This window comes from Drosophila biarmipes, chromosome 2L (assembly GCF_025231255.1).
Source record: "Drosophila biarmipes strain raj3 chromosome 2L, RU_DBia_V1.1, whole genome shotgun sequence".
Classification (NCBI taxonomy): Eukaryota; Metazoa; Arthropoda; class Insecta; order Diptera; family Drosophilidae; genus Drosophila; species Drosophila biarmipes.
Genome location: NC_066612.1, coordinates 23,294,202 through 23,311,507, shown reverse-complemented (window position 1 = coordinate 23,311,507; position 17,306 = coordinate 23,294,202). Strand labels below are relative to the sequence as shown.

General features: G+C 37.9%; 2 protein-coding genes across 2 annotated transcripts in view; one reads left to right on the top strand and one right to left on the bottom strand.

Moving 5' to 3' along the window:
* LOC108036724 (semaphorin-1A) overlaps positions 1-17,306 on the top strand; it is a 170,059-nt gene that overhangs the window by 60,937 nt on the left and 91,816 nt on the right. The gene's annotated exons all lie outside the window — the stretch shown is intronic.
* On the bottom strand, positions 16,303-16,692 carry LOC108036726 (bomanin Short 3). The gene is made up of 2 exons (XM_017113025.2): positions 16,593-16,692; positions 16,303-16,529 (listed from the first exon to the last, which is right to left on the bottom strand). The coding sequence occupies exons 1-2, from the start codon at positions 16,642-16,644 to the stop codon at positions 16,456-16,458; spliced, it is 126 nt and encodes a 41-aa protein (XP_016968514.1). The 5' UTR covers positions 16,645-16,692; the 3' UTR covers positions 16,303-16,455.

Here is a 17,306-nt window from a genome sequence, read left to right as displayed (position 1 = left end):
ATTCTGGTCAAATGCATCACTTAACAATAATTTCCATCCTACTTTTATATCACACAAAGAAAACATTAGCTTCAATTTCTCCCACAGTACATCTCCACTAACCCAATCCTTAGAATGCGATATTTCAATTATCGAATTAAAAAGCGCTTTAAACCAATTAAAAGGCAAGACACCAGGTAGAGACCGTATTAGTTACCCGATGATCAAAAATCTACCAGATTCAGTAATGCAAAGGCTACTTAAACTATATAACAATATCCTCAACGCACATATTCCACAGCAATTCAAAGTAAGCAACGTAATACCAATATTAAAACCAGACTCAAACAAAACCGAAATATCTTCCTACAGACCCATATCCCTGAATAGCTGTCTATCTAAAGTCATGGATAAAATAATATCTAAGCGACTATGGTGGCTAGTCAACAACAGCCAGCTACTCGATAGTCGTCAAATGGGTTTCAGAAAGGGTAAATCGGTATCTGACTCTCTAGCAACGCTAGACTATCTGACTACCACCACCCTCTCCAGAAAAAGTCACATTTCAATAATTTCACTAGACTTCTCAAAAGCTTTTGACAAAATAGGAATTCACACAATCCTAGACGAACTCGTATATTGGAAATTAGGACCAAAAATTATGAAATACATAATAAACTTTCTAACTAATCGAAAAATTTGCGTTCAAATTCAAGACATACAATCTCAACCCTTGCCACTTGAAAATGGAATCCCCCAAGGATCACCATTATCAGTTATTCTGTTTGCCATTGCCTACAATAAAGTTAATAGAATCATAGGTCTTCACAAATCATTTGAATTTACAGCATACGGTAAATAGGCACAAAAGAACAGACAAAACAATAAACGTAAACCCACTGCTTACTGACATTCAAGAATGGTGTAAATACTCTGGAGCCAGTCTTTCTATACCCAAATCTAAATTCCTACACATTTGTCGAAAAAAAATGCAACTTTAAATTGATTACTACCTTTAACTTAAAAAATGTAAAGTCTCAAAAAATACTTGGTATTACCATAACCAATAATTATAAATGGGATGCTCACATAGATCGACTAACAACACAAATTTATAAAAGACTAAATATTATAAAATGTCTATCTAGCACTAGTTTCAACTGCCACATTAAAACTATTATCTATATAATACACTCAATTATCATGTCAAAAATTGATTATGGGTTATTTCTATACGGAAAAGCACACAAATCAAAACTTAACAAAATAAAAACAATGTACCATTCAGCTATTAGAATAGCCTTCGGGGCCTTTCGCTCCTCACCAATAAACAACCTTCTATACGAATCTAACATAAAACCTATAGAACAAAGAATTAAACTTGCTACATTAAAAAACTTTAAAATGATATCCACCGCAAAAAAAACACCCCTAGAACAAATTATAAAAAAAATTTCGAAAACAAAACGAATCCCAAAACTGACATCAGCAATAAAAGACACTATCGATCACTGCAAAGCACTACAACTTCAACCTGCCCCCATAACTAATAAAAAAAAAACCACGCCAACTTGGTCCTTCAACTTTTCGAAAATAAACAAATCCTTACACACCTTATTAAAGCCAAATACACCACCAATAGTCTACAATAAAAACTTCCTAGAAATAAAATATACTCTCAAAAAGCACACATTCTTATACACAGACGGTTCCAAATCCGACAAGGGAGTTGCTTACAGCGTAACCTCCTCACAACAGGTGATAACTCAGAAAATACTCCCTCCCTATTCATCCATTTTCACCGCTGAAGTAGCAGCCATTCTCCACGCATGCAAATATGCGGAAAGGCAAAAAGGAAAATTTGCTATTTGCACTGACTCACTCTCAGCCCTTACAGCACTGGAAAACCCAAATAACTCAACGTACTACATATTAGAAATTAGAAAAATAATGTCAAAATACAAATACAAATACACACTGATATGGGTCCCAGGACACTGCGGCATAATAGGCTACGAGCTCGCAGACAAAGCTGCTAAGCAAGCAACCTCACTGCCACTAATATCAGAACAAAATTACAACATACACGATACTCTTAAATACATTAGTAACCACATGAAAGCCCAAAACGACCTAATTTGGAACAACACATCTGTTCACTACAAACTAATCAACACAAAAAAACATAACAATTTAGATCTATTAAACCCAACTACCTCCCGATTAGACACCATTAAATTTATGAGACTCCGAATTGGACACACTAAACTGACTCACTGCCACCTATTTGACAAAACACCTCCCCCCACATGCCAACAATGTAGCCAAAACCTCACCCTATCATATATTGAGCAAAGACATAAATTCCTCCAACAATCTTTAGAAGAAATAGTAGACCCCATGAATATATCCACAACAATCCAATTTTTGAAATCCATTAACCTCTATAATAACATTTAAATTTAATTCGAATGTACATACAAACCTAGATTAAGTACACATATGCATATACATATATATTTAAGTCAAATGTCACATCGAGTTTAAGCAGAAGGCCTTTGTAGCTATTGCTTAATACAAACAAAAATTACCCGCACTTTACAATTGCTGGCAATTTCGTAATAATAATAATAATAATAATAATAATGTATGTATTTTAAATTCAATATTTGGAAAGGTGAAATTTAATGGAAAAATCAAGAATATCCGAAGGGATTTCCCTGGGACGTTTCCCTTGCGTGTGAAACTCAATGGAAACTTGAGAATTTCCGAAGGGAATTTCCCTGGGACGTTTCCATTGCAGGTGAAACTCCATGATAAAACAAAGAATTTCCGAAGAGATTTCCCTGGGACGTTTCCCTTGCAGGTTAAACTGCATCCAAAAAATCAAGAATTTCCGAAGAAAATTTCCCCTTGCATGTGAAACTTATGAAAAAATCAAGAATTTTCGAAGGGATTTCTCTGAAACGTTTTCCTTGCAGGGGACAGGCCATACAACAAATGAGTATAAGGATCAAGAGTAATCCGAGGGGACTTCGAATAAGTTGGACGTTAGTTAGGCGTGGAACCATATTTTGGGTCAATTTGGGTCAATATTGACGAGAGCTACCTTTTTGTGAAATGTTTATTTTAGCAATACAACTGTAGAACTGTTAATAAAAGAATACTTTCCTTGCATATTGTGTATTTCCATCGGCTTTAGTGAGTTTAACGTAGCAATCGGATAGTGTTTTAATTTCATCCTGAACCTGTCAAGTGCAAAGTCTTACATCTCGATAGCAGTGGGAGCTCGAGCTTGATAAGGTCAGGTCTTGAAGCTGCAAACGCATGTGCAACTAAATAATCTTCGTCAACACACACAACTGGGAAAAATTTTCATTGACCTCTAACAAACCAACTAGACACTCACCATTTCCCTTCGACTCCTGCTGGCTCATTCACATTCAGATTGCATTTTGCTATCCTTCTGCACTGTTGACTTATTTGCTTTGAGATAAACGCAAAAGTTGATTTATACAACCCACCGACAATTCATTCAGCCATTTGCACCATTCACCCGCCGAGTCACACACTCATTCACTCATGCAGTCACACACATACATGCAGTCAAGCGTACAGAATTCTTGTTTGTTCTTTATTCATTGGGCAAGTAGACGACTTCCTTTCCAGGGAGCCTAAACAGAGGCTAACCCAGCTAGAAATTCGGGATCCGTTGAGTGAAGGACAAGGAGACCAGGATGGGTAAAAGGGGGTCGAAAAGCGGCAGGATCTGAACGGGCACTACGAAGCCGCTTGGCCACGCCACGCGACAATTAATCATCATCGGTAAATAATCATCATCCATCACTTGCAAGTTCTACGTGAAACAGTTTGGTGCCATTAAGTCTTGGTACATAAAAATAAAATCAGCCTATGTATCATCCGTTATTCTTTGAGTCAAATGGCTTACATCCATCGGAATGCGTTTTTATCACAAGCCGAGTCGAACTGTACATACCTAGCTAAAAAGTTGCGATTCGGCATGCAGATTCTAGAGGTCCCTGGGCATCACAGGGTGCGACGCCGACTCTCAAGAGTTAACTTTGGTGATTATTGGTTTGTTAATCAGGTAGAAGTCACATCCCATGTTTTACGACTATGTAAATATTGATTAAAATACAAAATCGGAAAATATTTAATTGACATTTGATAGTTTAGGACTATATAAATCACCCAGAATCACTCCCATAGATATCTTCGAAGTTTTCCAGATTCTTCTCTGTTCACTTAGACATTTATATGAATGTGATCCGCATAGGGTGAAGCTAACCTCAAAAAACCCCGCATTTGGGCATGTATATTTGGTCTTCTGTGGGATGGCGGGTGAATAATGACGGCTTGTATGCTTAGCGGCAATTAATCAGCGGATCTGTCCGCACCAAAACATGCGTGACTACCCATCTGTCCCCACAAAATTCACCCTGGTCAATGGAGAAGGTTGAACTTGTGAGAGTGGGGAATTGAAAGGGGCGGCCCTAAAAATGTTTTGCTGTAATTAACTTAGATAAACAAAAACGCCAAAAGCAATATTTGCTTGCAAGTGCGACTATGCTCTACCGGGTCCACCCACGCCACCCCAAAACGAAGGGATAGGAAGATGTGAGCGAGGGAGGCAAGGAAGTAGAGGAGGGGGAAGTGGCTTGGCCTAGAAGTTGCCGGACTTCCCTTTCGCCTATAAATATGTATATAACTTTATATACAATCACCGGCTTAATACCCAGGCGCAGCTGAGAAAAAGGATTGCTCAAATAAATCATAGTTAGCTGTGTAAACATTTACCAGATGCACTGACGTGTGCATATTTGTAGGTAAGACAATACCTTATACCTTTTTTCGATACCTGAAAACATCAGCTACAAAACATGTACAAATTGATTGAACACTTCGAACACTTCGTTCGGAGTTAAATTTACATTGTTGAGTCTGACATAACTTTAACAAATATTATTGACATAGAATGCGAGAAGGAAATAAAAAAAAGTTATTGGTGTTTTAGTTGTGCTATTGAATAGACATTGGTATTAATTTAGACAAAGAACAGACTTGCTTAGTCATGGTATTCAAAATAAAAGACCACTTCCTCGCTAGCCATTGGGTCATCTGGTCATCATTTCCAGTTTATTGGTCCGCACATTGACCGCTTCATAGAACTAATTACTGATCTTGACTGGTATAACATTGGTCTTCCTATTATTAATTTTGCAATTATTGTTTAACTCTTGTGCAGTCGGTGTGTGCTGTTCCTTTAATTTCTTCTCTGGCTTAATGAAGCATGAACTACTGGAGCTTGGCCGGGGCCGTTCAATTTGAAGGGTCGAGGTCACAGTTGTTAATGTTGCATGTCATTCCCTTTCTGTGGTTCATTGACTGACGTTGCAATGTCTGCTCAGTGTTAACAATGGATTTCTTACCTCTTTACCGAACTCGTTGAGAAAAGATCAACGTATGTATACTCGTAATTACTGCTGACATTTGTGAGTACCTGTGTTGGAGCTGGTGAATGCTTCCGCTTACGAGTTGTTTGGGCATTTTTAATTGGATACGTGCAAGTGGAAGATTTTTTAATTGTTCGAGACGGGGATTGATCCAAAAAGTTTTTTTTTCCCAATGATTGACTTTTTTGGGTCTAGAATTTGACAGTTCTCTTTCTTAATTGCCCTATCATCGATTTTGTTCTCCAAAGGTCCCTTTTAGTCATATTTGAAAAACTGAAATATAACTTCTAATATATGTTTTCATATTCTCTCATATAAGTATTTATTTTCGTAAGTTAACATACAACTCGACTGAGTTCTTTTTAATTAACAATGAATTTCTTTATTATTTTTAGGTATGTAACACAAGCACAGCAGACAGAAGATAAAAACCGCAGTATGTATGTAAAAAGATTTACAAGTTTTATGCGTCGGTTTTTAGGACATCTTTTAAAAATGTGCCCATATTTCAAGTTTTTGCAACGAAAACTAACACAAAAGATGTTGATATTGAGTTTGAAATTAACATTACCAAACCGTTAAAATAAAAATTTGAAACTAAAACTCATTTTTGGCTTAAAAAAATGTTCATCAAAACTTTTATAAAATAAACACATACACACAAGAAATTCGCCGTTAAATCAAAAAAATAAAAACCCGTGAAATTAAGGAAAACTTTCTTAAGATAAGAAAACATTTTGGTTGTTTTTGTATACCAATTATTACACGGGAATATAGTCTATAAAGGTTACTGGTCACACCATAGCTAGACGTTTTAACCATTCGGCCACACGTGCTTCTTGTCATGCAATGCCAAGAAGGGCTATGGTGTTTTTGGTTCGGCCTTACGCATAACAATAACATTTATTCTAATCTTAACCTTTTTAACAACCGCTTAAGCAATTGGGTACTCCGTTTAAATTAAATATGTTCTTCTTTGATTTAAATATTTTTAATATTAAACTAAGCATGGCAGCGAGAAAGGTTAACCTTGCTGCTCCTTGGAATCTATTTTACTCTATTTTTGTAAAGTGTGAATGCTGCTGGCTGAATGCCACGGCAGCTGCAAGAAAGAAAAAAACCACGCTGCGTAATAGAGTCGCTTAGTGGCACCCCTTCTGGAACATATATATATATCGAAGGATGGATGTGGGCATCCCTAAATTGGCTCCGGGCTGAGTGGGGTGAATTAAGTCTTTTCAAGGAGTAGTCAGGACACAACAATGGAATGTCTTGCTATCTCTTTGCTGCACAATGTTAGAGTTGCACTTAACTTCAGACACAGGAAACCCGAGCTGCACAATAAGCACAGGGGCACAAGCACAAGCGGAGAGAAGCTAAGCAGGCTACTGAATGGTCACCCTTTCCACACCGTTCATCATTCATTTTTCTCAGTGTGTGCGAGTTGCGACAAAAACAAAAGTCTCATGACAGTAGCATGAAATAGCTGCAGTTTTGCCGTTCCTGTCGGCAAAGTCAAGTGCCGGGCGATTTTTCTCTCACAATAATACACTTTTCCCATTTTGCTGACAGGGCTCCACTTAAATATCCTCTGGCTAAGTGTTCAGAAGGTAAGATAATTGTTATGCGAGTGGAACTGATGTCGGGGAGCTTACCAATTGCTAGCAGTGCACTATTTTCTTAAAAATAAAATAGCAAAAAAGGTTAAGTCAGCTGACAAAAATTGTCGATTGATCAGGTCTAAAGCTATTACAAAGAGGAATTTGCTTTGATCAAAGAAAAAGTGTTTGGTTTTGGTCTTATGGACACATCTCGAATCACTCGATGAGAAGAAGCTGTTCAAGTATTGTGAGCTGATATTTATTGAGACTCTAGAGCTGATCTTTTTTAACAGGGTTCATGGGAAGCATAGAATCATTTTCGGAGCTGTTACTCGATGATTTTATAAAGCTATGATTCGCGGAAGTCATACTCGAAAAATCAAGGTTGAAGCTTAATTCAACTCTTCTCGGGCGGTCTAGAGTACAATGTTTAAGATAATGGGTTCATATTAAAACTTTTTTTTCTCAATTTAAGATTAAACCTTTTCTAAATTAGAACTCTAAATTAAATGTACTTCTCTTTACTCAATTACCTTAAGGAACATTTTGGATGACAAAAAAAAAACCTTTTCACTTATTACTTTAACATTTGTTACTCAAGTTATTGCCATAGCTTACTCCAAATCCCCTAGAGTTGTCCTAATAATTTCCCTTTTGATTTCACCTACTCAGCATGTGACGTCACTTAGCTCAGAAAGCTGTGATAAAGATGAAATTAGGTTAAGGATGCTTTCCATTTTTCACACCAATCTAGCACCAGCTCTTTCTCTTTTAGGAGTGTGGAGTTTTCAATTTATGGCCAATGAAATACATGCGGGTGTTGTTCTGGAAAATAAGTGCCATCGAAGTTTTATATTACAATACACAAAGAAGATTCCTCTTTGCGTCCCTTCAGACGCATTGATCCAATTTCAATTGAGAGGCTGAACCAAATTATTTCTATATTTGTCTTTGCCTGTGTACAGAGCTCGACACAGTTTCGTTAAGTAATTGAATTCGATTGAATCTTCAGTGAGCATCATCGACTTCTCTTAAGTTCAAGTGAAAAGCCAAATATCGATTGAACTTTCCAACACAACAAATTGGTTATTGTTTCCGGTTAAATGACAGTTGATTTTATATAGAAAAAGAAACCCTTTCACTTTACGAGTAACGGGTGTTTAAATATATGTACATGCATGTGCACGAAGTACTATTTAATATTTAATTTAATAAAAGAAAATATTTTATTTTTTAAAATGTGATTTTCAGTTTGGTCAATACCGCTAAGCGTCTTATAAATTTTTTGAACTGTTATCCCTTGTATTCAACGTACATTTTCGTACTAATTAATATATTTAATTTATCCTTATATACGTATCAATCTTAATTGAGATTTTATGCGTTTGAATTTTGCCTGCCAATGTAATTATTTCTATAACGTTTGACCTGCCAGTTATTATAAATAATTTGCCATAAGATTTTCGTTTAAATTTCAAATTATTTCAATCAGGGTGCTTACCCCATCATCTCCACTGCCCGCAGGCCAACAAAATGTATTTCCACAACAATTATTTTCCCATTATGGTGATTTCGGCTTCTGACCGACGCTCGAAAAATGAACGTAAAAACAAAAGCCAAAATCAAATTAGTGTTCACCGCAAAGGATTTTCAAAACAGTTCAAACACAGTCTCCAACGCCCCTCAAAAAATCACAAAAAAATGAAAAGGTAAAATGGGAAAACGACGAAAATAGAGAACAACATAGAGAACATGCCACAGAAAAGATAATTACACTACACTTAAAATATTAACGACGACCGCTGGCAATCTTGACGAGGGTACGGAGTGATGAACTTGGGGAAATGGGACTTCGTAGGTGGGCCAACCCGGCAACCACAATGTTATAATAAGAGAAATATTTTAGTGTGAACACAACTTCTATTCAGTGTGCAAAGGGTTTACAGGGGCGTTGCATGCCACTCATGCAACAGTCGCATCCCGAAGACACATTTGTATCTTTAGAGCTCTCCTGAATAGGAAAACCCACGCCACACAGAATTCCAATGTCTGTCTGGTGGATACTCCAATGGGTGAGACTGAGGCTCTGCAGATGTATTCGATTCGAACGTGTCGAGCAGCAGTGCGGGTGACGAAAACGCACCCCGCTACGTGACCCAGCTTATCTTTATACCTACAACCTTATCGCCGGTAATAGATACATGTGCATCGTCGTGAACTAACGGGGAAAACTATTTGTAACGGCACTCCTACGGCGCCAGCGCTAAGTTTTTCTATCTCAATCGCCTGAGTCGCGGATTATCCCCAGTAGGTCCACTCGAACCGTAAAAGTGTCAGTGCACGGCACAAGATGTCGAAACCCCTCGGTTCATCCTTTTATACGGTTTTCCTGAATCTTAGTTCAGCGAAATATTCATCCCTAACATTCAATATTACGTACATGGAAATATTTGGACTTAGTTAAACATTACTTTTATTTCGATTGTAATTACCATTTTCGGGAAAACATCTATAAAATTCAATAAAAGGTCATCCTTATTTTTAAGCTAGTACTGTGCGACATCCTTCTTTTTTTAGAAAGCACATTGCACCGTCAAATAATATTATAATTTAAGTGTTCACCTTGCGCAGTAATTGATAAATGATTGGCACAAAAAAAGACGAGTGTGATGGTTTATTTAACTCGCCCTATCTTTGCCACGCCCATGGCTCTTGGAGCAAACTAACGTAAGATAAATAGAAACATGTGTCTACGTTCGCATCTGTGCCAAAAGGAAACTTCCCACAACAGAGGCAAGCCGGCATGCATTAAAAGTCCACGCTTCCGGTAGGAGTTTACCCCCAGAAGGCAACAACCATTGCCAGTGTCTGTACCCCGCCCAAAAAGCACCACCATGCTGGATTTCAATAAAACGATACTCAAGCAAACATAAATAAGGGAAGAGCAAAATCTAGGAATGGCAAATGCATTTGGAGTGTTTGCGGCACATGCCAAAACGAAATGCATATTACTTAGCAAAAAAAGAAAGTACCAAAGACTATAATATCGGCTATCGGACGCTCTATCGAGTAGTTTTGTTTAGATAACAATTTCAACAATTCAAATTAGTAGTTGTCGAATTTATAACCAAAACTGTTGCAGATGTTAAACTATTAAATTACTTCTTTCAATCACATTTTAATGTGCCGAATATACCTTCAATATCCACGAACTAGAGGATGCTGATACAAAAAGTTAAAGAACTTTTGTTTGGTTGTGCTGAGTTGAATTTTGGTTTTGCCTAGGATGAAGCTAGCAGGGATGTGTATACATCATGACCGATTTGGCAAAGCGATGTTGCCTCTGTTTCCAACTTGTTTGATTAAAAATTGAATATTACCTCTGGCTCCTTTTTTATACCACCACTGCGGACACCAACTATAAACCAGAAAGCGCATTTAATTTAAAGATCAATCGAAATTCAGTTGAACAAGTTTAACAATATTTATCCAAGGTGATAGCTCTTCGTGCGGGTTGCAGCCTTGCAACCATTTGGTGGCACACTGAAACAACAACTTTATGGCTGATTTGTGGCATGCGGCATGCAATAATTCAATGTGAGGGGTTGATACAGGGAATGGGACAGCCACGATGGCGAAGGGGGGACAACAGCTTTCATTGCTGGGATATTCCAACACCTTAGACAAAGTCGCTGGGAGCAGCAGGGGGTTGGGAGGGCGCGGCGGTGCAGGCGCCGGCTGTTTGCAGCTGCAATCTGTCTGGCCTGCCAATCTGCCCTGCCGCCAGTCTGTCCCTTAGCTTGCCCCTCATCCTACGCAAAACGTCAACCCTCCTCCTATAAGGATTCTCGGAATGAGGAGTAGTGGGAGTCCCTTACCTCCTTCTTAAATGCATCAGCAGCAATGGAAGTCGGCTGCACCTTTGAAGCGAGTCTGTGTAGCTCGGTCAACTGCAGTCAAATTATTAATGGTAAATGAATAAAATGTTTAAGTGATACATTGCAAAACTTATTATTGCAGGAGGAATGAAATATTTCCATTGCCCTCTGCTTTGAACTCTCAACAAATAGCACATATAGTTGAAACCAACAATAATTTCATTTTAATAGAAAAGAGTTTAAAAATTGTATGTGGCGCGGAACTATTTTGTTTTCTTCGAGACCAGAGGGAACCGAGGGGACCTGCCAGTTTCTGCTTTTGCCAAACTAAGCGAGTGGATCTGGACTTCGATGTTACCCCTTTCGCCCAGAGTAAAATTAAACGTTTTGGGTAAAGTATGTAACAGGTAAAATAAAGCGTATATATATATTCTGGATCAGCAACACTATCTAGATCACTAGACGATCTACCCATGTCCGTCTGGCCGTATAAGCGCTGTGATCTCGGAAGCTCCTCCATCTCCCTTTAGCTGAGTGACGGGTATCGGGTAGTCGAGGTATTCGAATATAGCGTTCTTCCGTGTTAAAATGAACAAGAGAAACGGATATAGTCGTTTTCATCGACCATCAGATACCCGTTGCTTAGCTAGAAGAAGTGCGAGAGGGAAGGACAGATCTAGTTTACCCCTTCGTTCTACGAGTAAGGGTATAAAAATCACTGTAATCTCGAATTCACAATGCCACCTCTGGCTCTCTGCGTCATGTAAATAATTATACTGCTTGCTGCTTCTATATTTGTAAGCAGATGATCGCTTCTCTCGTTCAATGTCCCTCTGTTGAATTTCGTTTTTTTGTTGCGCGTGGCAACGTTGCCATTTGTTCTGCATCTCGCTGCCTTTTTGTTTAAATCATCCCTTATGGTACCCACATTTCGTTTGGCCTGTGAAAAGTTACTTCAACTTCACCTTGTGTTGCATTTGCGTTTTGTCATTGCCATTATAATTGATAGCAATATAATTTTGTACTGTCGCCTTTGCAGTCCCAGTCCCAGTATCTTTCTCTTTTTCTGTCTCCCTCCTGGATTTTATGTAAATTTTCCTGCAAATTACTTTTAATGCATTTTGAATGCAATTTGTGTTTTGTATGCTGGAACTGGAGTGGCGCACACAAAAACTCGTAATTGAAACTGAAAGATTTTAATTTAATTTGAGTTTCTGTTTCTCTTATCGCAGTCTGACTCTGTTTTTGTATTTGCCTTTGGAGGGTTCTGTATTTTGTATTCTAGTATTCCGAATTCCCAGCTCCCAGCTCCCAGCTTCGTGTTCTGTGTACTTTGTAGCTCTGTTTGCTTGCCAGCATCATCAGCCAGAAATCCATGCGGGACGTTACTTTCTTCTGCCAGTCTGCATTTCTGGCTGCCTGCATTCATTGAATTGATTTAGATAAAATCACCGTGTGACTGGGGTCGCGTGAATATATTTTTGTTGATTGCGTAACGTCCTGGTGTATGCAACTGCATATGCCGCCCCAATTGCGGCATCGACTGGTACCATGTCTGCTCATTATAGATACATTTAGGTGTTTGTGCCACCCATCCTCCTTTTCCCCGCAAGATTTGGGGTTGAAATCAAACGAGCATTTGAATGTGGGATGCACTCCGTAAGGCAAATAAATCTCAATCTGGCAATCCAAATCGTCCGGTCTGGGGGCGTCCAGGTTGTGCAATAAGACTATTATAGAATTTGGGGCTGCAATAACTTGCTCATATAATAATTCTGACATTTTTGCATTTGTCCTTGGATCGTTTAAATATGGTTATTCTTTAGTTATTTAGATAAACCAACCTAATGGCTCTAAAACTTTGTGCATAAAGAGAAAAGTTAACATGGATAAATAAGAAAAAGATGATTGACAATTTTTATAATAATTGACCAAAAACAAATTTACTGCTCGAGAGACATGACGTCCTGTTCAGAGATCGCTTCTGTCATCTTCTAGTCCTTGCGTGGGCCAAAGAAGCTGCTAGGTGCTCAGAGTGAGCTGAGAGCTCTGCTCCCTGGCGGAATGTCAATTGCTGGGGCGTACATAAATCCGGCGTCATATAAAACAAAAAATAAAACCTTGAATGTTTGGATTTGTGAGGCAGATTCTGGAGCTTCTTGCATTATATAGTTATGTGGGCGGCATAAACATTGAATTTTTTTTTACGTGAAGACATCAGGTACCACAGTTTTGAAATGAACTGAACTAAAACTGAAATTAATGACCGATGATCAACTTTTTTTGTATTTACAAACAATTTGTGAGAAACAAGAACATTTTTCTCAAGTTAGTTGTGTAGGTTTGTTATGTACTGCTATGCTTTCATTAAGAAAAGCAAACAAGTTATATTTGCGCCTTATTTACTTTCAAGTAAAACCTATTTCTAAAAAAGTACTTAGATAAATGACATTAGAGTTAAATTATAAATCAGGATTTATTATAGGGAAAATTCGAACCCTTCACGAGTCCATTTTCGTCGAAGCTGGCTAGAAAGCCACTTTAAATTACCACCACATAGTGGGAAACCTAGGTTGCCATGGCAACACACAAAAAGGGGATTTTATTTGGCTGTAAACGTAATTTTTAAATCCAACCCATCGAGACCCACCTATGTGTTGATATCAGGAGTTTAGGCGACCTTATATAACCTTCAAATGAACAGGCATTTTTGGAACCACATCCTTTAGCCAACTAACAATTTAATTATGAACATACTCAGGATGTGCCTCTTCCTCTCCCTTTTTGAATTTAAGGACGAATTATAGCCATAAAGCTTGTGTGACCAGGAGCTCCCGATCCTTTTGCCTGTGGGATAAGCTGAGAGCTCATTAATGTCACATTCATGGCTACTCCGCAAAGAGCATAAAATGAGCAAAAAAGCTGTCAGAGTACCCCCAAACTTAGGCCGAACTCCATTTAAATTGGGTCACAGTACAAATTGTTGGCTATGTATATATGAGTGTAGAGTAAGGGCCTGCAGGACAGTTAACGTAGAACCCCTTACTCCCAATGTAGTACTAATTAATCAAAATTAGCCAAAAGCCATCAGCACTTGGGTATTTTTGGGTATTAATTTCAGAACTATTACCTATAACCTAATACGTTAAGTAAAATATATACAGCCCCTATTGGGATTTTAGTCGGGAGTTGGCGCCGAAGCGAATGAGTCATTTAGCAAAACTATCGCAATAAACTTTCAAAACTTTAACGTAAAAATCGGACTCTATACCATGAAGTTGTCGGGAAATATACATTTATAAAACAAAACTTTTTAGAAAAAACTATTTCTGTATATTATGCGTATCTTATTTACATTATATTGTTTAATTATTATTATACATTACGATTATACAAAAGAAAGCCCTTCTTGACTAATTTAATGTATTAATTCATAAAATATGGGTGTTTATTTATTTGTAGGTATAAAGGAAGTGCACTCAAAATTCTTTTTACTTCCTGGCTAAGGTTTCAAGCGCCTTTGAAGTCTGGTCGCTCCGTTGTTCTGTGTATATTTATGTTTACCCGCCGCTCTAATTAAATTTAATATACATATTGCCAAGGCATTTTCTAAGTTAAGAAGAGGAAAGTGGATCGGAGGGCTATACACAGAGAAGTAGACGAATAGCTTGCGGTTGTTTTGCCTGTATATGGGTTCAAATGCTTCTTGGTGCTGTACATTTTATGGTAAACAGCAGTGGAACAATGTGAAAAAGAAAAACGGGTTGATTAAAGAGAGGGTTGTGGTAGTATTTGCTAAATATTTCTTTTTTGACTTTTGGTTTGACTTTTTCTGCTGTCGCTTTTAGCGATTTTTCTTTGACAACAGACGAGTTGTTACAAAAAAATCTATAGCATAATCTAGGCGATCTTTCGGTTTTCTTTATACTACTCTATTGGCCTTAAAAAAAATAGAATCCAAGTAAAAAATGTAGTAGGGATGAAGGCTTTGTAACACATGTCCAAAAGTACGAACCATTTCCTCTGAGGTGTGCTACTATACTTTCCATTCGGTTTTCACAGGCTGCCAAAAGGTATGCAACACATGGGCGTCCCCATCATCAACATCATTATCGGGCCATAGAAGGCAACAAACCAGAGGAAAATCGCCAAAATGATGCCAAGGCCCAGGGACCGAGTTTATGCGACAAAGCACACCCCCACTTGCACACTCACTCCGCGGGAAGTGAAGTTAAGATGGCCAAGCCATATCCCCCGTCCTGTTCCTTCCGCCCTACAACCTTTTGCTTTTCTGCGGCTTTCATCCACGCAGCATGCTGACATTTTGTTGGCTGTCGAAAACTCAAAATGTAATGCAGTCAACATCCTAACTTCGACACTGCCGCAGACTACACTGTGAAAAAAGCCTTTCTTGTCCAACTAATTTTTAAAGATGGCTTACTTTTGCAGACCGAATAATCCATGACACGATAATTCATAAAAACTTTCTGAAAAGAATGTATAAACAATTTTACACGTAAAAAATCTTTTAGTACCAAACCTAAAATATTGTTTACAAAAATGTAAAATTTCGATATCAGTGCATCACAGCTATTCAATGAAATTATGCGCATTGGTTTTCTTTTGGTTCTGAAGTTATTACGTCCTCTATGATGATTCCCCCCATCACCTTGGCTAGCTTGAGTACCATGATTGTGGCAAAAGGAGAAAAAATTCGCTACTGGGCGATGTGTATTAAAATGGAAAAAATTTAAAGGAATTTATTAATGTTCAGAAAACTTCTTTTTAACTTCAATTTAAGCGTTATGGACTTTTAAAGAACTTATATTTTAATTATATCATACAATCTTTAGTATGGACACATTTATTGTGAGGCATTCTAGAAATTCGGGCTTTGGCATGTAGATTCTTAAGCTTCATTTGGAGTGAAAGTTTTCCTCTAAAGCCGTAATACCGTAATGGGTAACTGATAGTCAATAGAAACGACTAAAGCGTTCTTTAACTCATTGCCATTCATTCGGTATATTACAACAACCAATACAATTACCAGAGGAAAAAGACGAATTCGGTCCCGATGAAAATTTAAATCGGGGTGTGATGTTACTGGCGCATTAACATAATAGTAATGTGCATATTAAGTGTACATTATGTTCCTTAATCCAGACAATAAAACAGACAACAATGCGGTAACAGCAACAATTTTACAACAAATCAATGAAATGCGTTCGGAGGCCGCATTCCGTGCCAAATCAGCCTACCATTTGGACCTTGAATGCAAATGCAATAACGTCAAATAGTTCCAGGAATTAATGAAATGATATGTTAATGTTCCGTCGACCGATGTTCATTTAAGTGAGTTCGTATACGGAATTAGGTCAGAGATTAAATCGGAATTTATATTTTAACAGTCACATAGATTAGCATGGAAATTCATATTTCTAGAAGTCCAATCGAAAATTGATAAGAAATTATTTATTGATCTGTTTATATGCACATTTGATCAGCCAATAGCGTATTTTTATCTCATTTTCCGCCGTGCACATTGCAGACCCGACAATCTCCATTGATAATAACATTGCCTGGGTTCAGAGGGGTGGCTAAATTAAAATTAATTACTATTATTAGCCTGTTATAGCCCGTTTTATAAAGAAAATATTTACCGCTGGCGAGAGCCAAAACACCGAACAGGAAGGCAACCGAAAAGAATTTCATCTTTAAAGTAGATACAAACAAAGTGCAAGCTCAACTTGCCTTCACCGCTCGAAGCCGTCTGCTTTTATATTTCGCCAATCTGCCTCGATCGCTGCTATCAGTGTTTTTGTTTTTGCGAACCGGGCAAAACCATATTATTGACTTAACGTGCGGTGTTGCCCTGAGATGAACGTGAAATTCCCACCGACTCGGTTCTACGTATGTATCTTCGATTGCAGGTTCAATTAGCTGCACTTAATTGCAATTTAACTTGGCTGTATATGCCTCTTCTGAAGAAATGTAAAACTCGTTTTTTCTAATCGCGTTTGATTGACGGTGTTTGAATATAAGGTTAAGTCACTATTAATATCAAATGTTTTTTAATATGTTTTTAGACGGAGCAGATTGTTCCAATTAAAAATCGTTTAACTAGATGTCCTTAATATATTTATTTTATTATTTATACCCGCTATTCCTATACTACTTCGTTGGGAAGTTCGAAACAGGTAGAAGGAAGCCCTTCCGACCCCATTAAGTATATATGTACATTCTTAATCAGGATCACTAGTCGAGTCGATCTAGCCATGTCCTTCTGTCCGTATTTACGCTGAGATCTTGGAAACTATAAAAGCTTGAATAGCCAAACCTGGCATGCAGATTCCTGGGCTCCCTGCGCAGCGCAA

Bases quoted from the DNA above. Each gene is read 5' to 3' on its own strand.
- LOC108036726 (XM_017113025.2), bottom strand. From the start codon at position 16,644: ATGAAATTCTTTTCGGTTGCCTTCCTGTTCGGTGTTTTGGCTCTCGCC. The intron at 16,530-16,592 runs GTAAATATTTTC...ATTTTAATTTAG, and splicing joins TGTTTTGGCTCTCGCCAGCG to CCACCCCTCTGAACCCAGGC.